Genomic DNA, 27,868 nt, shown 5'->3' with positions numbered 1-27,868 from the left:
ATCGCAAAACGTAACCAACGCTGGTGTGACACTGCGATTGGCACAAGTAGATAGGCATCTCTGATGTCGAAGGACACCAGGAAATCCCCTTGGGTCATAGAGGCAATGACTGATCGCAGAGACTCCATGCGAAAATGCCGCACCCGGACATGCTTGTTGAAAAGCTTGAGATCCAGGATGGGCCGGAAGGCACCGTCCTTTTTTGGAACTAGGAAGAGATTTGAGTAAAAACCTCTGAACCGTTCTCGAGCAGGAACTGGTACAATCACACCGTTTGCCTGCAAGGATGCCGCGGCCTTGGAGCAGGGGGGAGTTGAGAGAAAAAATCTGTTTGGCAGGCTGGAAGAGAATTCTATCCTGTAGTCGTGAGATATGTCTCTCACCCACTGATCGGAGACTTGCTTTAACCAAGCGTCGCCAAAGTGGGAGAGCCTGCCACCGACTGAGGACGTGGCTGGAGCGGGCCAAGAGTCATGAGGAGGCTGCCTTAGTGGCAGAACCTCCTGCGGACTTCTGCGGACGCGCTTTTGTGCGCCAGTTGGATTTCTAATCCTTAGCTGAGTTAGCGGACGAGGCTGAAGGCTTAGAGGATGACCAGTTGGAGGAACGAAAGGAACGAAACCTCGATTGATTCCTACCCTGGGCGGGTTTCCTGGTCTTGGTTTGTGGCATGGAAGTACTCTTCCCGCCAGTAGCTTCCTTAATGATTTCATCCAGCTGTTCACCAAACAGCCGTGAACCAGCAAAAGGGAGCCCAGCAAGAAACTTCTTGGAAGAAGAATCTGCCTTCCACTCTCGAAGCCACAAAATCCTGCGGATAACAAGAGAATTAGCTGAAGCCACCGCAGTGCGGTGAGCAGCCTCTAGCATTGCAGACATGGCATAAGATGAAAAAGCTGAAGCCTGAGAGGTTAAGGTAACCATCTCAGGCATAGATTCCTTGGTGAGGGAATGCATCTCCTCCAGAGAAGCAGAGATGGCTTTGAGAGCCCACACTGCTGCAAAAGTCGGGGAAAACGCAGCCCCTGCAGCTTCATACACAGATTTGGCCAAAAGGTCAATCTGACGGTCAGTGGAATCCTTAAGTGAGGTGCCGTCAGCCACCGACACAACGGTCCGGGCTGAGAGCCTAGACACCGGAGGGTCTACCTTTGGGGAGTGAGACCACTCCTTGACCACCTCAGGTGGAAATGGAAACCGGTCATCAGAACCACGCTTTGGGAAGCGTTTGTCAGGACAGGCCCTGGGCTTGGTCACAGCGGTCTGAAAACTGGAGTGGTTAAAGAACACACTCTTCACTCTCTTAGGCGAGGTAAACTGATGTTTTTCTGCCAAAGAGGGTTGCTCCTCTGAGACTGGCGGATTGAGATCCGGCACAGAATTAATAGAAGCAATCAAGTCACTAAGATCTGAGTCACCCTCAGAGAAATCGATGGGATACATAGCCTCCGAGCCACCCGTGAGGGCATCCTTCTCATCTTGCGAGTCAGCTCTTGAGACAGAGCCGTGGGATGGGGAGGGGGAGGAAACCCTGTGCCTTCTCTTAGAAGGACGGGGTCTGGGACCTGATGATGAATCCTCTGTGAGCTCCGATGGACGGAGGTCAGAGGATAGGAATCCTCTGTCAAGAGTATTAGAGGCACCCTGTGAGGGAGGCTGATGCATATTAATCAAAGTCCTGGAAAAAAGTCCCATGGACTCAGCAAATGACTGGGATATGGACCTAGAAAAGGACTCTACCCAGGCAGGGGGTTCAGCCACAGGTGCAGCAGCAGCCTGAGAGACCACTGGGGGTGAGACTCCAGGCTGTGGCACCGCCAAGTTAGAGTAACCATCACAGTGTGGATAAGTGCTCGGCTCAGGCAGCAGGAGCTTACATGCAGTGCATACTGAATAAAGCTTTGGAGCCTTGCTCCTTGTGTGAGACATGCTGCTGTAGTGGGGGCTTGGGCGTTCCTATAGGAGAGCGGGAACTGGAGTGCTATAGAGACCTGCAGGGGAGGAGGGACGCCCCAGCAGTGGGGAGTGTCCCTCCCCTTTGTAGAACGGCCGCTGGGAGGAGCCGAGCCTGTCCCTCTGCATGAGTGACATGCAAGGGCAGGAAAATGAAACTAGGCCTCCGGCGAAGCCGGGGCCTAAATTTAAGCGGCGAGGCCGACAAGCAGGCACCATCGGCGCGTTTCTCAGGCAAAAGCTAGAGAACCCGCCGGAAAAGGCAAAATAATCATATACAGCATACTCTCCCCATACAATAAAGAACCGGGACCCCCAACACATAAACGTCTCAGGTACTTAGCTGAACACAAAGCGATAAACTGGCTAGATCTGGTTCTCCAGGGGGTGTATAAGCTCAGAGGGAGGAGCTACACTTTTAAGTGTAGTACTTTGTGTGTCCTCCGGAGGCAGAAGCTAAACACCCATGGTCTGGGTCTCCCATAGGAACGATAAAGAAAAGGTATTTAAGGTGGCCACTTGCAAGTTGTTCTCCCATTTGAATCTCCTATGAAGAGTGGCATCATGGGCTCCTCAAAACAACTCTCAAATGATCTGAAAACAAAGATTATTCAACTTAGTTGTTCAGGGGAAGGATACAAAAAGTTGTCTCAGAGATTTAAACTGTCAGTTTCCACTGTGAGGAACATAGTAAGGAAATGGAAGAACACAGGTACAGTTCTTGTTAAGCCCAGAAGTGGCAGGCCAAGAAAAATATCAGAAAGGCAGAGAAGAAGAATGGCGAGAACAGTCAAGGACAATCCACAGACCACCTCCAAAGACCTGAAGCATAATCTTGCTGCAGATGGTGTCAATGTGCATCGGTCAACAATACAGCACACGTTGCACAAGGAGAAGCTGTATGGGAGAGTGATGCGAAAGAAGCAGTTTCTGCAAGCACGCCACAAACAGTCGCCTGAGGTATGCAAAAGCAAATTTGGACAAGCCAGTTACATTTTGGAAGAAGGTCCTTTGGACTGATGAAACAAAGATTGAGTTGTTTGGTCATACAAAAAGGCGTTATGCATGGAGGCAAAAAAACACGGCATTCCAAGAAAAGCACTTGCTATCCACAGTAAAATTTGGTGGAGGTTCCATCATGCTTTGGGGCTGTGTGGCCAATGCCGGCACCGGGAATCTTGTTAAAGTTGAGGGTCGCATGGATTCAACTCAGTATCAGCAGATTCTTGACAATAATGTGCAAGAATCAGTGACGAAGTTGAAGTTACGTAGGGGATGGATATTTCAGCAAGACAATGATCCAAAACACCGCTCCAAATCTACTCAGGCATTCATGCAGAGGAACAATTACAATGTTCTGGAATGGCTATCCCAGTCCCCAGACCTGAATATCATTGAACATATGTGGGATGATTTGAAGCGTGCTGTCCATGCTCGGTGACCATCAAACTTAACTGACCTGGAATTGTTTTGTAAACAGGAATGGTCAAATATACCTTCATCCAGGAACTCATTAAAAGCTACAGGAAGCGACTAGAGGCTGTGATTTTTGCAAAAGGAGGATCTACAAAATATTAATGTCACTTTTATGTTGAGGTGCCCATACTTTTGCACCTGTCAGATTTAGTTTAAATGCGGACTGCACATTTTCTGTTAGTACAATAAACCTCATTTCAATCCAGAAATATTACTCAGTCCATCAGTTATTAGATATATGAAACTGAAATAGCTGTTGCAAAAACCCAAATTGTTATAAAGAAAAAAGGTTAACATTAATAGGGGTGCCCAAACTTTTTCATATGACTGTATTTAAAAAAAAACAACAAAACCCTGACATATTTCTGGGTCAGTGTCCCCTAATCATTGTATATCTAATAGCATTGTGGGAAACTTGTTTTATACATGCAAAGTGCGATTACATACAACACAGCCTTAATTATATAAAACTGAAAAAAACAGTTTATAGAAAGTGGCTATATACAATACTATCACATAATTCACAAAGAATAAATAGAAAAATGTAATGCTAAAATTTTGTATCTTGTGTGATTGGTCTTTGCACGTATAAAACAAGTTTCCCACAATGCTATTAGATATACTAAGATTGAGGGCACACCCGTGTCAGAAACACATCAGTTTCTTAATATTATTCATTATGGAGTGACTTGTTTTAAGGGTACGTGCCCACAATCGGGACCCACTGTGTGCTGAACGCGGCGGGTCCTGACCTGCGGGTCCTGGTGTCTCCTCCGCAGGACGCCGCAGCTGCCCATGCTCACGATCAGAGTTCGCGGCGCTGCGATCTCTCTCTTCTGTTCTCCCCCTGGAGAACATTTGTGTCTCCTCAGCAAGGAATTGACATGCTGCCGCCCGGGAAGCCGCACCACAGGTCAGTTTACGCTGCGGCTAGCACACGCACAGTGAGCACAGGCTTTCTAGTAATCCCATCCATTGTGCTTGTACTGCACATTGCAGTGTTTTGGACGCAGCTGAAACATGCTATGTCCAAAATTCTGTGTACCTTGATCGTGGGCACAGTCTAATGATTTTGGAATAAAGACTTTCTATTTTAGCTTCGAGTTGTTGTTGTGCTGCAATCCATCCCTTCCCCTTTTTTCTACATAATGTTGTTGTGCTACACCACCCGGATTTTCACCCACCGGTTTGGTTCCCTCGGGCTGACATCTCCAAGCAAACATGATGAGCCCTATTTCTGTCTTGATCTCAGGATAATCATTTCTTCATTTTCTTTTTTTGAAAACAGATATGAAGGAAGCTAAAGCCCCCAGCCCTTCTCTCACTCGCCAGTACAGCCTGGAGACGGATCGGGTATCTAAAGATTTTATTGAGTTTCTGAAGACCTATCATAAAGCGGGACACGATGTCTACAAACAGTGCAAAGTCTTCTTGGAAGCCGTACACCACAAGAAGGTATGCGGATCTGTTTCCTTGGCACTTTCATTCTTTCGTTATTAGTGGGTGACATTATAAGTAGTACATTACAGCTAGCGCCACACCATTGCTTATCAGGACTCCAGTAACTAATAATAATATCTCCTAGCTTATGCATGTTATTGGAATTGCAGGCCTCATAGGGATGTGAACATTTACCGACATTGATGTTTACCAACTTCTATTACTGGTTAACATCTAATAAGTTGTCAATTGCTGACGTTTTCTGAGCGGAGAGGGTGTCCATGGCAAGTGCCACTTACTGCTTAATATGTGTCTCTGGTATGCAGGTGAGGTTGCAAGCCCTGACAGTATCACACCGCTCTCTTGTTGACCACAGTCCATGTCTAGTTCCCACCACTGCATTGACTTTTCTTTCCGAATAGATTGTGGCACTTTCCATTAGGACATGTAAAGGCAAGGCTCCACCCTGGGGTTGTGATCCTCGGGCTTCCTGTGTCTCAACGGGGCTCCTTCCCTGGGGACGGGGCTCCTTCCCTGGGGACGGGGCTCCTTCCCTGGGGACGGGGCTCCTTCCCTGGGGACGGGGCTCCTTCCCTGGGGACGGGGCTCCTTCCCTGGGGACGGGGCTCCTTCCCTGGGGACGGGGCTCCTTCCCTGGGGACGGGGCTCCTTCCCTGGGGACGGGGCTCCTTCCCTGGGGACGGGGCTCCTTCCCTGGGGACGGGGCTCCTTCCCTATCAATAGACACAGCACTGAGCTCTGTTTACTCATTAGATGCTGCGGTCAATGGTGACTGCAGCATCTAAGGAGATTGGCTGAAATTGACTCCAGCAACCCCTGCAGCACAATTGCGTCTAGCCGATAGTTGATATAGAAGCCAAAAGCTTTGTTTGCCATAGACAAAACCCTAATAATCATGCCAGACTCCCGATCTACCGTATTAGGCGGTTTGTCAGTACAACACGGACAGGTGGGTAATGCGCTGCATTACATCAATTTAGTATTTATAATTATTGAAATGGGTTTCATAAAAAATGACAATTTCAATCATAGTAAATAGTTTCAAAAATCTTAACAATTCAGATTTTTTTTTTTTTTGTTTCCACCTCCCAAAAAGTTTAATAAGTCATATGTACCCCAAAGTGTAACTGATGAAAATTGGTCATGAAAAAGTCATTTTAGTGCTCCATTGAGGGAACAAGTTAAGTTATAATTTGGTGTAGTCATTAATGTCAAAATTGGCTTGGTTACTAAGGGGTTAAAGCACCACGTTAGAGTGTGTGTGTTAATGCTGTAGTGATGCTTTAAACACCAGTCCCTTGCCCTTGTTTTTATACTTGCCCTCCGGTTGGCTTAATCTTTTTTCGGTGACGCTCCGATCCCCCGGTGCCATCTTGTTCCCATAACTTCTGACTGAACTGAAGTCATAAGTTACATCAGAAACGCCCAATGCAACTGTGAGAGCCAGAATGAGAGTCTAGTAGAGATGTATTGAGCTGTGACCTCCGGCCTCCCCATGAAACACTGGAGCTGTCAGCAGGTCACAAATCCTCAGAAACCGATGGGGGCGATGCTGGAAAAATGAAGACTGTAGCAGGTGAGTATGAGACCGGGGGCAGGGGACTTACGTATTTAAAGCACCACTCCAGCGCTAAAACAAAAGCTAGAGTGGTGCTTAAGTGATTGTTTCACTTTTGTTGGCGCCACCAAATATGCTTTTTTTTTTTTTTTTTTTTTTTTTTTTTTTTTTTTTATCTTTTTCTTTTTTCCTTTATCGGATTTAGGGGCGTGATTTCAAATTTTTATATATACATTCTTAAACACTTCATAAAATAAACCTGTTTTGTCAGTGCACTTGAAGCTGCGATTGATTGATCGATCACTTGCTCTATATCCCAATACAACAGTATCGCTGTATATAGTCAAAATTATATTTTCCTATGACACCTACCAACAAATTAAGCTGCGTAGGGTTATGATTACAGCCATGGGAGCCAGTGCACATATCGCCAATCGTGCTATTTAAATACCGATGTCTTTGATTGACAATAGCCTTTAAGTGGTTAAACAGCAGTGATCAGAAAGGGCTCTGGTCGCTGCTGTTATAGTAAGATGTTGGTTGTATGTCTCACCTGGCATCCCCTTGGCGTGATTTCGGCCCAAATCTTGAGCCCCCTCCATACATCAGCATCCAACATGTGACGTAACGGCACGTAATATGTTGGGAAGGAGTTAAACTATAATTTATCCAGTACTGAGGGTTACGCACACGCGCACACACACACGCACGCGCGCGCGCGCGCACACACACACGCGCACACACACACGCACACGCAAACACACACTTGCCCTATACAGATATCTTAAAAATTCCCTTTTTCTCCCCCCCACTTTGTCCAGGAGTCAAATATCGATGAGCTGTCAGAATTCACTCAGGATTTCTACCAGAACACAGCGGACAAGCTGCAGATGTATTGGAAAGGTAATATTATGTTCTTCATGCAATCTTGCTTATCTATATATATAATTGCCTTATTCTGTCTGTCTGTCATGCTTCAAAATTGTGTCCTTCCGGTGACATTGTGTCCTTATGGTGACACAAAGCTGATTGGCCGCTGGGCTCGCCATGGCCCCGCCCCCCCCACACAGATTGGCCTCTCGCCCCGGCTCTCTGCAGGCCCCGCCCCCCTCATGCAATGCACGCTCGCTCTGGCCCAACTGACACGTAGCTCCGACTCCCAGGTGAGTACACACACACACACACACACACACACATCACACTCACTCTCACACACACATCACATCCACACACTCACAACATCCTGGGATATCGCTTGCTTCTACACCGGCTCCGTCAGGATCCCAGCAGCGCCAGACATAACCTTGCGATGCTGGGATCTTGACGGAGCCCGTGAACGCTGGTAACCATTATACACATCGGGTAACTAAGGTCCCTTAGTTACCCGATGTGTATCATAGTTACCAGTGTACACCGGCTCACACTCACTCTCACACACAAATCACACATACATCACATCGCATCCACACACTCACAGCATCCGGCGATATCGCTTGCTTCTCGGCCTCGATACTGTGCTGTGAGCTTCCAGGACCTGCCGGAGGATCACATGGCCAGAAGCATGTGGTATCTCCGGATGTTGGGAGTATGAGCGCATATGTGCAATATCGTCAGTGTGTGTGTGTGTGAGTGTATGCGATCGGGTGTGTGTGAGTGTATGCGATCGGGTGTGTGTGAGTGTATGCGATCGGGTGTTTGAGTGTATGCGATCGGGTGTGTGTGTGGGTGTGAGTGTATGCGATCGAATCTGTGAGTGTCGGCAGAGGAGCACGGCGTGCTGGAGGAGGCTGGGAGGAGAGAGGCTGATCCTGGGGAAGGCTGGGATGGGGAGGCTGATGCTGGGGACAGAGAGGCTGATGCTGGGGACAGAGAGGCTGATGCTGGGGACAGAGAGGCTGATGCTGGGGACAGAGAGGCTGATGCTGGGGACAGAGAGGCTGATGCTGGGGACAGAGAGGCTGATGCTGGGGACAGAGAGGCTGATGCTGGGGACAGAGAGGCTGATGCTGGGGACAGAGAGGCTGATGCTGGGGACAGAGAGGCTGATGCTGGGGACAGAGAGGCTGATGCTGGGGACAGAGGCTGATGCTGGCGCAGCATGGCGGATGGAGCACGTTTGGGAGTGCGCAGCATGGCGGATGGAGCACGTTTGGGAGTGCGCAGCATGGCGGATGGAGCACGTTTGGGAGTGCGCAGCATGGGAGATGGAGCACGATGGGGGGTGCGCAGCATGGGGGATGGAGCACGATGGGGAGTGCGCTGCATGGGGGATGGAGCACGATGGGGAGTGCGCAGCATGGCGGATGGAGCACGTTTGGGAGTGCGCAGCATGGCGGATGGAGCACGTTTGGGAGTGCGCAGCATGGCGGATGGAGCACGTTTGGGAGTGCGCAGGATGGGAGATGGAGCACGATGGGGGGTGCGCAGCATGGGGGATGGAGCACGATGGGGAGTGCGCTGCATGGGGGATGGAGCACGATGGGAAGTGCACACCTCTCCCCAACACACACACACGCACACGCACGCGCGCGCGCGCTGCACAACACACCACACACACTGGGAACCACAAACAACTGCCCTACACAGACACCCACACACACAGACAACGCTGCACACACAAATATACGCACATACCGCACAACACACACATTGCACAAAACATACCTCCCCCCAAAACACACCACACCCACACAAACCGCGCAACACACACACAACGCTACAGACACACAGCACTCCACAAACAACGCAACACACAAACTACACCCCTCTCACCCCCCATCACACCCAGACAACATCCAGAACATGTACAGCGCCCTACACAAACACTTGGTAACTACACACAACAACATCTATATATCTATATATAGATAGATAGATAGATAGAGAGATAGAGAGAGATAGATAGAGAGATAGAGAGAGATAGAGAGAGATAGAGAGAGATAGAGAGAGATAGAGAGAGATAGAGAGAGATAGAGAGAGATAGAGAGATATAGAGAGATATAGAGAGATATAGAGAGATATAGAGATAGAGATAGATAGATATATCTATAACAAAAATCATACATGAACTACACAATACGTAAATTCTAGAATACCCGATGCGTAGAATCGGGCCACCTTCTAGAAAGAGACATAACCTCGGCCATTCCTGGAGCAGGCAACGGTCTCCTGATTTTTCCAGCCTTCTGTGCCCCGCTGTTGGTTGTATGATGTGAGCTTCACTGAAGGTCCTCCATGTGTTAGATCGGGGTAGTAATAAGATTTGGGCTGTGACTTGCGTTCACCAGCAGTGACTTGCAGAATTTGTATGGTGGTGATTAATTTCATTACTGTGTAATTATAGTATGAGGCTGAAATGAGCGGCTGCTGTCATTTTAAGAGAGAAATACCGTGAGACAGCTTCCACAAAAAATGGTCGTTTATTCGAGGGTGCAAAATTGGTCAGCGGGGAAACTTTGTACAACACATGGACATATCATGCTTCCCTTTTGAAATCTGTCACCTAAGGCGGTCACATTTCACAGAGAAGGTCTTTCAGCGACTGTTCATTACATATCATTGAATCATAGAATGGTAGAGTTGGAATGGACCTCCTGGGTCTTCTAGTCCAACCCCCTGCTCAAAGCAGGATTCACTAAATCCCAGACAGATGTCCGTCCAACCTTTTTAAAGACTTCCATTGAAGGAGAACTCACCACCTCTTGTGGTAGCCTGTTCCACTCATTGATTACTCTCACTGTCAAAAAGTTTTTTTCTAATATCTAATCTTTGTCTCCTCCCCATCAGTTGCAACCCATTGCTTCTAGTCCTTCCTTGTGAAAATGAGACTAAAAACTGATCCTTCTACAGCAGGGGTCTCAAACACGCTGCCCGCGGGCCGCATGCGGCCCGTCAGGCTGCTTCGTGCGGCCCACAGGCCCGTTTCCCTGTCCACTATCGCGGCCGGTGCAGGGGCCACTGTCTGCACTTTGTCAGATGAGTGTTTTGCCGGCGCTGCGCTTTCAGAGGCAAGGACTGTGCGCGCACAGCGCCGGCAAAACACTCATCTGACATAAATCGCTGCCAGGGGCTGTCACCGGGGCACGGCCTGCAGACAGCGAGAAGCAGAGGTGAGGGAACGCGGGACAGGTGAGAAGAATGGTGTTTTTTTATTTTTTGTGTATGTGAAGGACTACACATTAACCCCTTAGCGACCTATGACGTACTGGGTACGTCATGGCTCCCTGGTACTTAAGGACCCATGACATACCCAGTACGTCATGATGAAATCGCAGCCCCGGTGGCTACGATCGCTTTTTGCATTGCAAATAGCAAATATACCTTAGATTCGGGGAGGAGGGAGCCTCACGAGGGGCTATGGACCTACGGAGGCTGTGATTGGCTGTGCGGCGTTCGTCAGCCAATCACAGCCACTGTAATGTTTCAGCCATTGAAAATGGCTGTAACATTGAAATCCAGCCCTGATCAGTGCAGCTGTAGCACTGATCATTGGCTGGAGCTGGGTGACCTCAGTTTCACCCGCCCCCAGCTCTGATTGGAGAAATCGGTCACAAGGCCGGTCTCTCCAATCACTGTGGATCTGGGGCTGGAGACCGCTCCCTCAGCTTCACTCCAGCATCCGTGGGTGGAAGCAGAGAGCGATCGGTAAATTATAGCGCCCCCTTTCACAGGCCGCCGCCACTGCCCCCCCTCCCCCCCATTACTACAGGATGGGGACATTACTATAGAATAGGGACAAGGTGGGCACATTACTATAGAATAGGGACAAGGTGGGCACATGTCTATAGGATGGGGACAAGGTGGGCGCATGACTATAGGATGGGGACAAGGCTTGGGACATTACTAAAAGATGGGGACATTACAAGGATGGGCATAATACTATTGGATGGGGACATTACTATAGAATAGGGACAAGGCTGGGGTCATTACTATAGGATGGGGAACATTACTAAAAGATGTTGGCCAAAATTTCTATATAGTGATAATTGTAAGACTATTAGTTACAAGAAAGGGATAAAATGTAAAAAAAAAAAAAACCCAACAAAATAAAACATGACTTTTTTTACCATCAAAATGTTTTTGTTTTTTTTGTTTTTTATATTTAACCAAAGAATGTGCACCTTTGTTATAATGAACAAGTGAAAAATGTTGAAAATCAGTGATCCAAAGGTGTGTAAAAAATATATATATGGTACCAAAAAAAATGTCACTTTGTCCCGCAAAGAATGCGGCCCCTCAAATTATTTTTCTCCTCTGTGCGGCCCATACACCCAGCCGAGTTTGAGACCCCTGCTCTACAGTGTGACAGCCTTTAAGATATTTGTAGACCGCTATTAAGTCGTCTTTTGCAAGCTAAACAATCCTAAATCCTGTAACCGTTCCTCATAGGACATGGTTTGCAGACCAGTCACCATTCTGGTCACTCTTCTCTGAACTTGCTCCAGTTTGTTGATGTCTTTTTTTTAAAATGTGGTGCCGAGAACTGGACAAAATATTCCAGATGAGGTCTGACCAAAGAAAAGAGGTGTGAAGGGGGATAATGACTTCACGTGATCTAGAATGTAGAATGTATGCTTCTGTTAATACATCCTAGAATGGTGTTTGCCTTTTTTGCTGCTGCATCACGCTGTTGACTCATGTTCAGTCTGTGATCTATTAGTATTCCTTGGTCTTTTTCACACATGCTGGTGGATAGCTCTATTCCTCCCATGCTGTGTATGCTCTTTTCATTATTCTTGCCAAGATGTATGACTTTGAATTTCTCCTTGTTAAAAACCATTATATTAGTTGCTGCCCATTGTTCCAGCTTGTTTAGATTTTGTTGAATCCTCTGTCTCTTCTCTAGTATTAGCTATTCCTCCTAGATGTGTGTCATCAGCAAATTTAATCAGTTTATCCTTAATGCCTTCATCTAAATCATTGCTAAAGATGTTGAACAACACAGGGCCCAGGACAGAGCCCTGTGGTACCCCACTTCAGACAGTCTTCCAACTGGATGTGCAGCCATTTATGACCACTCTATGACTCCGATCACTAAGCCAGTTATGAATCCATCTAACACTTGCCTTGCCCATTCCACACTTGGTGATTTGTTTAAATAAGGATTGTATGAGATACTTTGTCAAATGCTTTGCTGAAGTCAAATGCTTTGCAAAGCAAATGCAATGCTTTGTTGTATAGTTTCCTTTAGAAAATGTCACCCTATTATCTATTCATTTATAGAGAAACTTTTTTTCCATGTAATATTTTATTTGAAAGGAAATTTTTCACCAGGGTTTTGCCAACAAATCTGAGAGCACCATGATGTAGGGGCAGAGACACTGATTCCAGTGCCTTATTAATCACTAGGATGAACATTGCTGTTTTAATACAATTAGTGTTTTTTAGGAGGAGATTATTACAATACGACAAGTTGCCCGTTCCTCCTGGTCCCACAACACTGATTGGCAGCTTCCTGTGTATACTCTATATTGCCAATCAGTGGAGTGGGCAGGGTTCTACAGGGAACAACATCTGGGGGAAAAAAGTTTGTGCTTTTTGGTCCAAATGGGCTGGGTCTTATTAAAGGGATAAAGTCTTGGCTATAGTTTGCTAGTTTTTTAGGTAGCGGTTGTTCCAAGAGCAAATGCAATATTCCACTAATTTTCTTTGTCGCTCCATTGGGAGACCCAGACAATTGAGACCCAGACAATTGGGGTGTATAGCTTCTGCCTCCGGAGGCCACACAAAGTATTACACTTTAAAAAGTGTAACCCCTCCCCTCTGCCTATACACCCTCCCGTGGACCACGGGCTCCTCAGTTTTATGCTTTGTGTGGAAGGAGGCACACATCCACTCATGCATTCTCATAACTTAGTTGTCGGTTGGAAGAAAAGAGGACCCCCACGGGGTCCCCGGCATGCTCCCTTCTCACCCCACTATGTCGGCGGTGTTGTTAAGGTTGAGGTACCCATTGCGGGTACAAAGGCTGGAGCCACATGCCGTCTCCTTCACCATCCCTTATGCGGCTCTGGGAGAAGTGGGATCCTGAGCGGTCATCCATTTACTGGGACCGTGCTCCATCCGCAGCCCCTGGTGGAACCTGCCGGACCGGAGCCTTTTCAACCCCAGGGACCGGGCCCTGCTACTTAAAGGTACTCTGTGTCCCCATTGGGGACTGTACAGGAAGCGCACCTTCTTCCCAGACGCCGCGGTAGTCGTAAAACTGGGGAGGCACGTGGACTTCCGCGCCGACCGGGCCTGCTTGTCGGGCGCAGTCTCAAATTTAGTCCCCGGCTTCACCGCGGCCTAGTCGCGAAAATCCCACCCCTGGGCCTGCCTGTCAGGGGTAAGGACGGGATTACCGACATGATGTTGGATGTGACGGCTGGAGCATCCTGCATGTCTTCCTCCCCCCTCACTGACCACTGTGGGGACCCCAGACGGTACCCATTGCGGGTACGGAAGCTGGAACCACAGGCCGTCTCCTTCACCATCCCTTATGCGGCTGGGAGAAGTGGGACCTGAGTGGTCATCCATCTGCTGGGACCGTGCTCCATCCGCAGCCCCTGGTGGAACCTGCCGGACCGGAGCCTCTTCAACCCCGGGGACCGGGCCCTGCTACTTAAAGGTACTCTGTGTCCCCATTGGGGACTGGACAGGGAGCGCACCTTCTTCCCGGATGCCGCGGTAGTTGTAAAACTGAGGAGGCAGGTGGACTTCCGCGCCGACCGGGCCTGCTGGTCGGGCGCGGCCTCAAATTTAGTCCCCGGCTTCACCGCGGCCTAGTCGCGAAAATCCCGCCCCCGGGCCTGCCTGTCAGGGGTAAGGGCGGGATTACCGACATGACGTCGGATGCGAGGGCTGGAACATCCTGCATGTCTTCCTCCCCCCTCACTGACCACTGTGGGGAACCCAGACTCCCGCTCTCTGCTGGCGCCGCCCTCGGCCCCACTCCTCCCCTGAGAGCTCCGGCGGCCATTTTCTGGCATTCTGCCGGTGGGTGCTTATCAGGGGAGCTCAGGGTGAACACAGCACCTGGTACTGGTCCCCCTAGGGTGCCGGATACATATGTATATATTATATATATTTCTGTTCGGACAGACTGTATCCCCTTTTCTTTTCACATTTACCTTCAGTGGTCACTCTCCTAGGAGACAACAGGCACAGGTTTTTCTCGCGGTCTGTACCTCTTGTGGGGCTATGTTACCTGCGGGATCCACCTACCCTCACTGTGAGCAATGCTCGACTCCTGCCTCGCTTGCTCAGCCGGAGCCTCGGGCACTGGTGGGCCCCTCGGCTCATGTAGACCCCCCTGCTTCCCCTGAGCAGGCTGCAGGGACAGAGTCACAGATGTTGACCCTCAGTCATTTTCATATGATCAAATGGTCTTCTAAGCTCCTTGAGGCATTGCAGTCCAGACCGGACCTTTCACAGGCCCTGACCCTGTAGCTTGTCTCATCCAGGCCTCGCTTGGTTATCGCCGCAGCGCGCTCCCAGGTTGAGCCCTAGGTCTCAGGCGGAGGACTCCTGCCCGGACCGCAGTCCAAGACCGGCTAAGCGGTCTCGCTGGGACTCTTCCCCGACTTCCTCACGCTGCTAGGGATCCCAGCTTGAGGACTCTCAGGAAGACGAGGCGGACGGGGGAGCTCAGGGCTCTGGCCCTGACTTCACCCTTAACCTTGATACTCCTAAGGGGGGCGCGTTAGTAAATGATCTTATCTCGTCCATCAACCAGGTGCTGGTTCGCTCTCCTTCGCCTCCTCCTGTAGAGGAGTCGGCTTCTCAGCAGGAGAAACACCAGTTTCGGTTCCCCAAACGTACACTCAATACGTTTTTTGATCACTCTAACTTCAGGGATGCTGTCCAAAAACCCGGAGCGGTCCCGGACAAGCGCTGGGTTAAACGTCACACTGACACGCGTTATCCCTTTCCATCTGAAGTCGTTAAGAGTTGGGCTCATTCTCCCAAGATGGATCCTCCAGTCTCCAAATTGACTACTAGGTCCGTTGTGTCTGTTGCAAATGGCTCATCACTGAAGGATGCCACTGACAGACAGAGCTCTTGGTGAAGTCCATCTATGAGGCCACGGGCACGTCTTTCGCCCCGGCCTTTGCAGCCGTGTGGGCTCTCCAAGCAATCTAGGCTTGTCTGAAGGAGTTTAATACTGTCACATGGAATTTTGCTCCGCATGTTCCGTCTTTGACTCTCGGGCATCAGCCTTTTCGTCCTGCGCCATGAACGCCGTCCTGGACTCCACTAGCCGCACGGCTGTAGCATATGCTAACTCCGTGGCAGTTCGCAGGGCCATGTGGCTGTGCGAATGGGAACCAGACTCTGCTTCAAAAAGGTTCTTAACTGGTTTGCCTTTTTCTGGCGATCGTTTATTTGGCGAACGATTGGATGATATTATTAAGGAATCCAAGGGAAAGGTCTCCTCCTTACCCCAGTCCAAACCTAAGAGACCTCAGCAAAGAAAAATCCAATCGAGGTTTCGGTCCTTTCGTCCCTCCGCCAAGCCACATTCTTCTTCGTCCAACAGGCCGGAGAAAGGCCAGAGGAACTCCTATGCGTGGCGGCCCGCGTCACGACCCCAAAAGGCCGCAGGAGGCACTGCCTCCAAAACTGCCTCCTCATGACTCTCGGCCTCCCCTAGCCGCATCCCCGGTCGGTGGCAGGCTCTTCCGCTTTGGCGGCGCCTGGTGGCCACAAGTTCAAGACCGATGGGTGAGAGACATTCTGTCTCATGGTTACAGGATAGAGTTCAGTTCTCGTCCTGCGGCTCGTTTTCTTCAGAACCTCTGGGCCCCTTCTCAGGCGGCGTGTCAACAAAGCCTTGCCGTCGCTCTGGCGACTCTCCAGGGACAAACAGCTTTCTCTGCAGGCGGGGGTGCAATCACTTCTTCGGAGTCAGTCACACCCCTTTAAGGCGCCTCAGGCACTTCCTGGGGAAGATGGTTGCAGCTATGGAGGCAGTGCCGTTCGCGAACCAAGGCGGCACTCGCAGTCGTCAAGCCTTCCAGGAAGTCCGGCGGATTCTGCAGTGGGTGGAAACCACAGGCTCCACCATCTCCACAGTTCACATCCCGGGCGTAGAAAACTGGGAAGCAGATTTTTTTCAGTCGTCGGGGCCGCTGAGGAACGCAGGACGTCGATCTCTCAAGGTCCCGGCCTTCATGGCACGGTCTCAGGATCACAGACCTCTGGCAGCGGACGCTTTAGTCCAGGATTGGTCGCAGTTTCGACTGCCTTATGTGTTTCCCCCTCTGGCGATGCTGCACAGGGTACTACGCAGGATCAGGTCCGACTGCCGTCGCGCCATTCTCGTCGCTCCAGACTGGCCGAGACGGTCGTGGTATCCGGATCTGTGGCATCTCACGGTGGGTCAACCGTGGGCACTTCCAGACCGCCCAGACTTGCTGTCACAAGGCCCGTTTTTTCCATCTGACTTCTGTGGCCCTCAACTTGACTAGGTGGCCATTGGTCCCTGACTCCTAGAGTCTTCAGGGTTATCTCAGGATGTCATTGCCACCACGAGACAAGCCAGGAAGCCAACGTCCGCCAAGATCTATTACAGGTCTTGGCAAGTCTTTCTATCCTGGTGCGCTGATAACGGCTTTCCTCCATGGCCGTTTGCCTTACCCACATTCCTTTCATTCCTACAATTTGGAATGGACAAGGGTTTGTCCCTCGGCTCTCTCTCTAGGGCCAAGTATCCACGCTCTCCGTGTTTTTCTTTCAAAAGCGTCTAGCCAGGCTTCCGCAGGTCCGCACGTTCCTGCAGGGGGTCTGCCACATGGTCCCACCTTACAAACGTCCGTTGGAACCCTGGGATCTTAGCAGAGTCCTGACGACTCTTCAAAAGCCGCCTTTTGAGCTGCTGCGGGATGTCTCTCTCTCCCGTCTTTCGCAGAAGGTGGCCTTCCGGTGACAGTCACTTCTCTTCAGAGAGTGTTTGAGCTTGCGGCGCTGTCATGCAAGGCTCCCTTCCGGGTTTTCCACCAGGATAAGGTGGTTCTTCGTCCTGTCCCGGAATTTCTCTCTAAGGTGGTATCTCCTTTTCATCTAAATCAGGATATCTCCTTGCCTTCCTGTTGCCGTAATCCAATTCACCAGGGTGAAAAGGTTGTGCACTCTTTGGATCTAGTGAGAGCACTCCGGTTCTACGTGTCTCGCACGGCGCCCCTACGCCGTTCAGATGCGCTTTTTGTCCTTGTCGCTGGCCAGCGTATGGACTCTCAGGCCTCCAAGTCGACCTTGGCTCGGTGGATCAAGGAACCGATTCTCGAGGCCTACCGTTCTTCGGAGCTTCCGCTCCCTTCAGGGCTGAAAGGCCATTCTACCAGAGCTGTAGGTGCGTCCTGGGCATTGCGGCACCGGGCAACGGTTCAGCAGGTGTGTCAGGCAGCTACGTGGTCTAGTCTGCACACTTTCACAAAGCACTATCAAGTGCATACCTATGCTTCGGCAGACGCCAGTCTAGGTAAGCGAGTCCTTCAGACGGCGGTTGTCCACCTGTAACAGGGGGCCGTTTTCGGCTTTTCTTATTGAGGTATTCTTTTACCCACCCAGGGGACTGCTCTTGGACGTCCCAATTGTCTGGGTCTCCCAATGGAGCGACAAAGAAGAAGGGAATTTTGTTTACTTACCGTAAATTCCTTTTCTTCTAGCTCCTATTGGGAGACCCAGCACCCACCCCTGTGCCCTTTGGGCTGGCTGTTCTTTTGGGTTATGGTCTTCAGTTCTCCGAACATCCTTCGGATTGAATTTACCCTAGACCAATTTATAAGTTTCCTCCTTCCTGCTTTTGCACCAAAACTGAGGAGCCCGTGGTCCACGGGAGGGTGTATAGGCAGAGGGGAGGGGTTACACTTTTTAAAGTGTAATACTTTGTGTGGCCTCCGGAGGCAGAAGCTATACACCCCAATTGTCTGGGTCTCAATTGTCTGGGTCTCCCAATAGGAGCTAGAAGAAAAGGAATTTACGGTAAGTAAACAAAATTCCCTTCTTTTTGACACTGCCCTGTTGTATAAAACCTAGTGCCCCCGAATAAAGTGGAGGAAGCAATGGATCAGATCGAGAAGTTCATCATGACACGTCTGTATAAGCATGTGTTCTGTCCAGAGACCACCGATGATGAGAAGAAAGACCTCACTGTGCAGAAGAGGATCAGGTAAGGAGTCTTCTACAGATCAGTGACCTCAGGCCACAGATATAGATTTATTTTATTATATATTATACTGGTCACCTGCGTGTATTAACCTGTGCATTTTTCATCTGGTTTTTTTAGGGCTTTACATTGGGTAACACTACAAATGCTCTGTGTTCCCGTTAATGAGGATATACCAGAAGTGACAGATATGGTGGTAAAGGCAATAACAGGTCTGTGTGTCGATAATAGTTTGTCTCCTATTGCATATGGTTGGATATAGTGAGGTTGTGGTCCCCTGCCCATGAGCCCGGAATAGTCAGCAGCTCCCACTTTGACAGACACTACAGTTCGGGTTCGCTCAATCCTAAAGTTCTGGGTCCGTACTGGAGATATTGTGTCTGGTGCTGAATCCTTAACACAGACTTTTTACTATACATCTGGATCCTGTTCGCGTTTGTCACCCGAATAAAGCTTGATGAAAGGTTGCAGAGTAGCCAATTGGCAAGCTTTTCCAATGTGGGCACTTCTGGCCCCATCATAGCCATGTCAAGTATTGGCATGTCTGTAATTGGCCAGGGAAACCGCTGTAAAAGGGAGAAAAAAGTACCTGGGCTACAAATGGAAATTAAGTTGTAGTTAGAGCAGGATAGTTAGAAAAAAACCTGTTTCCCGGAGGACCACATTGTATTCATACTCTTTTCCTGGGTCCGCTTATTAACCCCTTCAGCCCCCAGGCACTTTCCGTTTTTGTTTTTTGCTCCCCTTCTTCCGAGAGCCGTAACTTTTTTTTATTTTTCCGTCAGTCTTGCCATATGAGGGCTTGTTTTTTGCAGGACGAGTTGTACTTTTAAATGAAACCATAAGTTTTACCATATAGTGTACTGGAAAACAGCAAAAAAATTCCAAGTGTGGAAAAACTGCAAAAAAAGTGTGATTGCACAATAGTTTTTGGGATGTTTTATTCACTGTGTTCACTATATTGTAAAACGGGTGTATCTATGTGATGCCTGAGGTCAGTGAGAGTTTGTAGACACCAAACATGTATAGGTTTACTTGTATCTAAGGGGTTAAAAAAATTCACAAGCATGTCCAATAAAAGTGGCATACGTTTTGCGCCATTTTCCGAAACCTGTAGCGTTCTCATTTTTCGGGATCTATGGCTCAGTGATGGCTTATTTTTTGCGTCTCGAGCTGACATTTTTAATGGTACCATTTTTGTGCAGATGCTACGTTTTGCAGATGCCTGTTATTGCATTTTGCGTAATCTTGTGGCGACCAAAAAACGTTATTTTGGCGTTTGGAATTTTTTTGCCACTACGCGGTTTACCAATCAGATGAATTGATTTTATATTTTGATAGATTGGGCATTTCTGAACGCGGCGATACCAAATGTGTATAATTTGTTGTTTTTTTTTTTTAACCCTTTAATTTTCAATGGGGTAAAAGGGGACTGATTTGAACTTTTTAGGTTTTTTTTTTTTTATTTTACTAGTCCCCCTAGGGGACTATAGCGATCAGCAATCCGATCGCTCTAATCTTTCTGCTGATCACAGCTATACAGCTGTAAACGGCAGATACGGTCACTTCCTGATTCATTCGGCTCTGGGCCGAGTGAAAATGAAAGTGACTCGGAATAGCTACAGGCGTCATAGCATGACCCTGTGCTACCATGGCAACCACCGAAGGTCACGTGATCACGCACGTGACTTCCGGTGGAGGCGGCGGTAAGTAAAAATCATGGCTGCGCGCATATACATCTCGCTGCCAGACTTTGGCAGCGAGATGTAAGGGGTTATTGTTATGGGTGGAATGCGATTCCACTCGTAACATGTAGGCACACATGTCAGCTGTTGAAAACAGCGGATATGTGTGCGGATTGCTGCAACCTGCCCGCGGCAGGGGGCGGGGCTTAATGGCACACGCTCCATGACAGGTATATCTGTCAAGGGGTTAAGGCTCATCAATATTCAGAACTTCCCCTGCCCACCCTATGTGCCAGTGTCTGTGATTGATTGCAGTCAGGTTGCTGTATGGTAGTGTTAAAATAAAAGTTACATAATTTAACAAAAAAAAAAAAAGACGTGGCCTCCCGCCCTATTATGATAGCTAGCACTTGTAACACAATAGGTACAGGCTGCAGCCCCCACTTGTGAACTTTACAGTGGCTGGGTATAAAAATAGGGGATCCTCCTTAAAAAAACGAAAACAAACCTAGGGTCTCCCCATTTTTTTTTATAACCAGCCACTGTAAAACAGACATGTGAGGGTGATATAATCAGGATGAGACTAATCATGGATATTGCCCCCCAGCCTAAAAATACCAGCACACAGCTGCTCAGAATTGGCACATCACATTAGATGTGCCAATCCTGGCACTTTACATGGCTCATCCTAATTCGCTCTGTTGCAGTGGCAATCGGGGTAATATAAGGTGTTAATGACAGCTTTGCTTTGTCAAAAAATGTCAGCTGCCATTAAGCCCTTGGTTGGATTAGTAATGGGAGGGGTCTGACACCCCCATTGTTAATCCTGTAAGTGAAAATAAAACACAAACACCGAAAAAATCCTTTATTTGAAAGTAAAAACACACCCTCTTTCACCCCTATATTAACCCCCAAAACACGCTTGCAGATTGACGTAATCGATTTGAAGTCCCGCGACGATCCTCAGCTTTGCTACATCCAAGGGCTGCAGAGAGGGAACACATGTCTGCTCTCTGCAGGCTACGGGAATCACGGACAGCCGAGGGGGACCCGGCTGTGAACAGGTGACATCACTCTGTTCACTGGAGGTCATACCCGAGTACCCATGGTGTGACCTCAGGTGACCTGACTGCTGGACACGGCCGTGACCTGCAGTTCGATAGTCAGGCAGTCAGGTCACACTGGGGGATCCCTCGCTGCCATCAGTGAAAGTTGAAGCCTCTGTTGGATTGCAGGTCACGAATGTGACTTGCAGTCGCGTCACTCTGGGGAATCCCCCGCTGCCCTCAGTGAAAGTGCTGCCGGATTGCTGGACCGAGCCTTGACTCGCAATCCGACTGTCAGGCTGTCAGCAGGGAGCACCCAGTGTAACCTCAGGTGACCGGACTGTCAGACTGCAGCCGTCTTTCCATTTCTTATCCGGTCCCCACTGGTTCCTTTAAACTCCTAAATAACCTCTCTGAAGAAGACTCTCCTTTGTTTCCTTATTATATAGATATTATAGAAATGGACTCAAAGCGGATTCCTCGTGATAAGCTGGCATGCATCACTGGGTGCAGTAAACAGATCTTTAATGCAATTAGGACCACAAAAAATGAACCAGCCTCTGCTGATGACTTCCTCCCCACACTGATCTACATCGTTCTCAAGGCAAACCCTCCGCGTCTGCAGTCCAACATCCAGTACATCACCAGATTCTGTAATCCCAGCCGACTGATGACCGGGGAGGATGGCTACTACTTCACTAACCTGGTGAGTGGTCTGATTCTTGTTGCTGGATTGGATCTGTTTGTCTGTCCATCTATTGTAATTTGTCTGTGTTGAGATTTCACATGTATATCCCACATTTGCGTTTTGTCTATATTTTTTAACCACATATTTTATTGCTAATACCATAGTGCCCACTCCTCATATCTATGTCCCCTTTACAGTGCTGTGCTATCGCCTTCATTGAGAAGCTGGATGCCCAGTCTCTGAACCTAAGCGAGGAAGAGTTCAGCAGGTACATGTCTGGTCAGGCTTCTCCAAAAAAGCAAGACTCCGACATCTGGGATGCAGACACATGTCCAGGAGTGAAACAGATGCACAGGAACCTAGATCTGCTCTCCCAGCTGTCAGAGAGACAGGAGCGCATCGTGACAGAAGCCAAGAAGTTAGAGAAGGACTTGATAGATTGGACGGAGGATGTAACCCGTGAAGTCCAAGATATTGTCGAGAAATACCCCTTACACATAAAAGCTAACAGCCAGGCCTTGGCCTCCATTGATTCTGAGAACGTGGAGGACGACCGGCTGCCTCCTCCATTGCAGCCACAGGTCTACGCGGGATAATAATCACTACCTGAGCTTGTTTTTCCCTTGGCTTTTGGTGCACCACTAGGTCACTCCATTAAGGATCTGAAAGGTCAAAGATTATTGAAGGAATTCATACGTTGACCTCAGTGTTGCTCAGACTTGAGATTGATTCTATTTATTATTATGAGCAATCTTGTGTTTCTTGTATTCTTCACAAGGACGGAGCTACCAACCACTAAATTGTCATATAAACCCTAAATAGACATCTGTACCTTGGGATGGTAACGTCTTGTGAGTTTCGCTGCAGTGTCCTCTATGTGCTGGGTATCATGTTATTGTATTGTCCTCTTGTCATCCGCCCCAATCTCACTTGTTCTGAGATCCACTTCCATCTTCACCAGATTTTCCAGTAAACATTTTTATTTAATTTGCAATATTATCATCAACTTTTTACTAACTCAGGAATTGATAATCACCAACACACAAATTTTTTTGTTGGTTCATGCATCTTAATCCCACATAAAGGACAGTAATGAAACTTGGACGTGCGCTATCACCTCTCATGTAGACCCCCAAACAAAGAGCATTTATGCCATTTCTTCCACTACGGAGGAGAATAGAAATTTTGGTGTAAAGCTTGAAAGAAAGGTAGTAAGTAGCAGAAAAGCCATGAGGTATATGTTTTACATTCTACATAAATCCGTTTATCATATGCAAATCAGAATGTGCGTCAATGCATTAACCCCTTAACGACCGCGGGCAGTAAAATTACGTCCTAAATGACATAATCTTACTGCCCGCGGTCCTCCGGCGGCAGCATGCCGCGATCGGCACACATCTCAGCTGATTTTCACAGCTGAGATGTGTGCCTGCTAGGCACGAGCAGAATCGTTATCTGCTCGTGCCGATTAACCCCTTATATGGCGCTGTCAATACATGACAGCGCCATTATAAGCGCGATTGCGGTAAGCATTTACTTACCACCCGAAACCGGAAGTCACGTGACGCGATCACGTGACTCCCGATAGTTGTCATGGTAGCACAGGGTCATGTGATGACTCCTGTACTACACATGACTTGGTTTCACTTTCGCTGTGCCCGGGGCACAGCAAAAGAGAAAGACAGCGTATCTGCTGTTTACAGCCTTGTGGCTGTGATCAGCAGATACTGCAGAGCGATCGGAATGTTGATCGCAATAGCCCCCTAGGGGGACTAGTAAAATAAAAAAAAAAAGTTAAAAAATAAGTTTTAAAAAATTAAAAAAAAACAAAAAAACCTAAAAGTTCAAATCACCCCCCATTCGCCCCATTGAAAATTAAAGGGTTAAAAAAATAAAAAATATACACAGATTTGGTATCGCCGCGTTCAGAAACGCCCGATCTATCAAAATATAAAATCAATTAATCTGATCAGTAAACGGCGTAGCGGCAAAAAAATTCCAAACGCCAAAACGACGTTTTTTTGTCGCCACAACTTTTGCGCAAAATGCAATAAGAGGCGATCAAAACGTAGCATCTGCGCAAAAATGGTACCGTTAAAAACGTCAGCTCGAGACGCAAAAAATAAGCCGTCATTGAGCCTAAGATCCCGAAAAATGAGAACGCTACGGGTCACGGAATATGGCGTAAAACGTGCGCCACTTTTTTCGGACAAACTTCCGATTTTTTTTTAACCCCTTATATAAAAGTAAACCTATACATGTTTGGTGTCTACGAACTCGCACTGACCTGAGGCATCACACCCACACATCAGTTTTACCATATAGTGAACACAGTGAATAAAATATCTCAAAAACCATAGTGCTATCGCACTTTTTTTGCTATTTTTCAGCATTTGGAATTTTTTTGCCATTTTCTAGTACACAATATGGTAAAACTGATGGTTTCATTTAAAAGTACAGCTCGTTCCGCAAAAAATGAGCCCTCACATGACCATATTGACTGAAAAATAAAAAAGTTACGTCTCTCAGAAAAAGAATGGCGAAAAAAAAAAACGGAAAGCGAAAAATCGGCCGGTCGTGAAAGGGTTAACCTGGTGGTCCGGCATAGCGCGTCATCCACATCTGGTGACGTTTACGGACACTTTGCAGCTTTAATGCTATGCAGCGTAAAGCCGGTGAGCAGTATATGCCATGGTGCCATCCTGTTGTTTACATGTCTCCCTTTTTATTTCCCCATTACAATCAAATGCCATGATATGTTTTGCAGCAGGAATTTCAGGATTTACAGTTACTTTGAACATGACAGATGTAGGCATAATACGTAGAAAACGTCTCAGTATTGGAAAGAAACTTTTTAAGCATCCCTGTGCTTATAAATTCACAGAGAATGTGGGGTATAACCAGTCACTAGGACTGCTAATCTGAGAAAGCAGGTTAGATTACAGGGGTTGTTCACTATGGGACACCCCCTTATATTTAGCCCAAGAGTGCAGCATCAAATCTATACTTGACACGCAAACTGCCGCCATTCCTGTCCTCTGAGCCCTGTATCTCCGCCATGTCACCGCACATAGTGTCATGTGACCTCTGCTGCCAATCAGCTGCTGATGATCAGCTGCAGCCTTCACTGTCCCATGTAAGGCCTCTTTCACACGTCAAAAAAAAAAACACACACTTTTTGCATGGACCGAGTTGAAGGTGCATATGGCCGTCCGTTTGCTGTGATTTTGGCACACGGAGAGCAGGAACCTTTTATTCCCCTGTCCCCACCGCTGCTGTCCGTAGTGCTGATATCTCCAGCTCTGTGGTCACATTTGCTTCCAGGGCCGCGGTGCAGTGAATATTCATGAGCATAATGAGTGAGCCGGAAACAGAGGAGTATAGAAAATAATTTTATTTCAAAGACACGTGTTTTCTCTGGTAAGTGTCACACGGATCACATCAGTGTGTGGTCCGAGTGACATCAGTGATGCTGGAGAAAAACTGACTTGTCTCTGTGCGGAACACATACGGCCACACAGTCCTTGGGAAAACTTGTATGCACAGACCCGTTGATTTTAATGGGTCTGTATATGTCCGTGATTTCGGTACGTATAAAAACGCAGTCATATGTACCGAAATTACTGATGTGTGAAGGGGCCTAAGGAACACTGTTCTATTCAAAACTGTGAAGGCTGCAGCTGTTCAATGGCTACTGATTGGCTGCAGCGGTTACGTGACCAGTGGCAGACACAGAGCTCAGAGCAGGACTAGTAATAAGCAATTGTCCAGTAGAAGACAACCTCTTCTATTGAATTAGAATTTTATGTCTTTTTGAATTTTACCCTGAGACCAGGCGTCCACCCATCCTGTACAGTTTTACATAGGAGGTCCTTACTAATTGTGAGGTCCAGGGTTGTCTTTGCAGGCTGCATGTGTGTTAGGTCTCAGGTAGCATACATAGAACATAAGCATATATATATATATATATATATATATATATATATATGCTTATCGGCAGAGTGCAGGAATGGCTTGCCAGAAGACGCCAGTGGATTTCTTGCAGGCACTCTCTCCAAGGTAAGATGGGCACTTCTGCTTTAGGGAAAAGGTTAGGTATTTTCACTTTAAGGCTATGTGCGCATGTTGCGTAATTGCATGCAGTTACGCTGTGATCTGCACCGCAGCGCAGCGTAACTGCATGCGTCCTGCGTCCCCTGCATAATCTATGGAGATAGTGCAGGAGATGTGCACACGTGGCGTATTAGAGCGCAGTGCTTCGGCTGCTGCCCAAAGCGTGCGTTCTAAGAAGTGACATGTCACTTCTTTCGTGCGCTCTGCATGCATCCCCCGCTCTTGTCTATGGGAGGGGCTGCACTCAGGACGCATGAAATCGGCTTTTGTTTCTGCAGCGATTTAAAGCGCACGTGTGCTGTTCAAATCGCTGCAGAAATTTCTGCAGGGACAACGCAATGTGGGCCATAGCCTAAGGGTGTTCACACATCGGTACTTTCAGGCAAGTCCCATTTGTAACCGGCTTCAAAAGGCATTCCAAAAACACTAAAAACATTGAGCATATGCATTTTTATGTCGGCGACTTGCTGTGTGTATGTTCAGCCTTTTGTTTGGAAACCTAAAGCAGTTAAAAGACAGAGGCAAAGCGGGTAAAAGTGACAAGCCATTCATGAGTCTTATAAACTAAGTAATGTCTATGGGGAGTCCAAAAAGATAGAAGATGTCTGGTGTCTCGTGTAGCATTTTAAAAACATCACCATTTTCTAAAGCAGATTCTGATTAAAAAAACTTGGCAGGTTAGGCCGAGTTTAAAAGGCTATGTGCCGACGGGACAATGTACCCGTCAATTTTGCCGCCAAAAACCCTTGGCTTTATCTGGATTTTCCAGATAAATCCGCAGGTTTAGGCAAGTACAGACACTCCCCATGTTATCCTATGGGATTTGGGGAGTGCTGTATCAATGCTGCGGATGTCCCGCAGCCGCACGTAACTGCATGTCAATTATTCATGCGGAAATATCGGCGGAATTCCTGCCTTTCCACTATGGAGATAGAGGCCGGGAAATCTGCAGATATTTCTGTGCTTGTCCCGCAGGGTTAACACAAATGCTCGAATCCCGCAGCAATGGATAGCTGTGGATTCCGGGGAGCAGCTGTGGTAAACCTGCGGACAAACCTGCGGCAAAATCCGCGGGTACGTTGTCCCATGGGCACATAGGAAAGTTTTCCTTAAGGCTTTCATTGAAATATCAGATATTATAAGATGCCGTATGACGCTTTATTTTGCCGCCGTATGACGCTTTATTTTGCCGCTGCATGACTTGCCAATGGCAATCTGTATGAAGCATGTGATAGCATGGTTTAGGTCGCTCGGTCCTCCTGTGTCATCTGTTTTGCTAGAGGAATGAATATCATACAAAGGTTAAGATGAAACCAGTTCATTCCTATATCTAGTAGAAATCTGTCATTCTCCAGTCTTAAAGCCACAGTGTAGTGACCCAGAGCTAGATTATGGGCAGAAATCTGCTACTAAACATGAGGGTTCCCCTTGCGTGGGTAAGCCTTCATTTCTATAATACAGAATATTATATTTACTTTTCTGGTTATATATATACTTTGCTGACAAAGGAGACCAGAGAGATGGGTCTAGTAACGCAAAGCCGGTGCTGGGAGCCAAACTTCCCTGGGTTCTCTCTCGGATTGGATTGCAATTGGTCCATGGACAAAGGACAAAAGCTGCGGCTGGTGACCACCACAAACTCACCAGTGACAAAATAAAGAGCAGTAAACTCTACATGCATGATCCATGGCCGCGGCTGTGGGAGATATCACTTTCCCCGATCTGCTCCATCCAATTGGC

The 27,868-nt window shown here is 47.9% G+C and overlaps 1 protein-coding gene across 1 annotated transcript in view; it reads left to right on the top strand.

Annotated features, from left to right (window-relative positions):
* The window catches only part of RABGEF1 (RAB guanine nucleotide exchange factor 1), a 69,709-nt gene extending 46,366 nt beyond the window's left edge, over positions 1-23,343 (top strand). The window contains exons 4-9 of the mRNA XM_075335271.1: positions 4,718-4,884; positions 7,270-7,351; positions 18,467-18,599; positions 18,717-18,808; positions 21,777-22,033; positions 22,213-23,343. Of these exons, the coding sequence (XP_075191386.1) occupies positions 4,718-4,884; positions 7,270-7,351; positions 18,467-18,599; positions 18,717-18,808; positions 21,777-22,033; positions 22,213-22,611 (1,130 nt within the window). The 3' untranslated portion in view covers positions 22,612-23,343. The remainder of the gene's footprint in view (positions 1-4,717; positions 4,885-7,269; positions 7,352-18,466; positions 18,600-18,716; positions 18,809-21,776; positions 22,034-22,212) is intronic.
* The last annotated feature ends 4,525 nt before the right edge of the window (positions 23,344-27,868 follow it).

Source organism: Anomaloglossus baeobatrachus, chromosome 2 (genome assembly GCF_048569485.1).
Source record: "Anomaloglossus baeobatrachus isolate aAnoBae1 chromosome 2, aAnoBae1.hap1, whole genome shotgun sequence".
Lineage (NCBI taxonomy): Eukaryota > Metazoa > Chordata > Amphibia > Anura > Aromobatidae > Anomaloglossus > Anomaloglossus baeobatrachus.
This window is presented reverse-complemented; position numbering and strand designations above follow the sequence as displayed.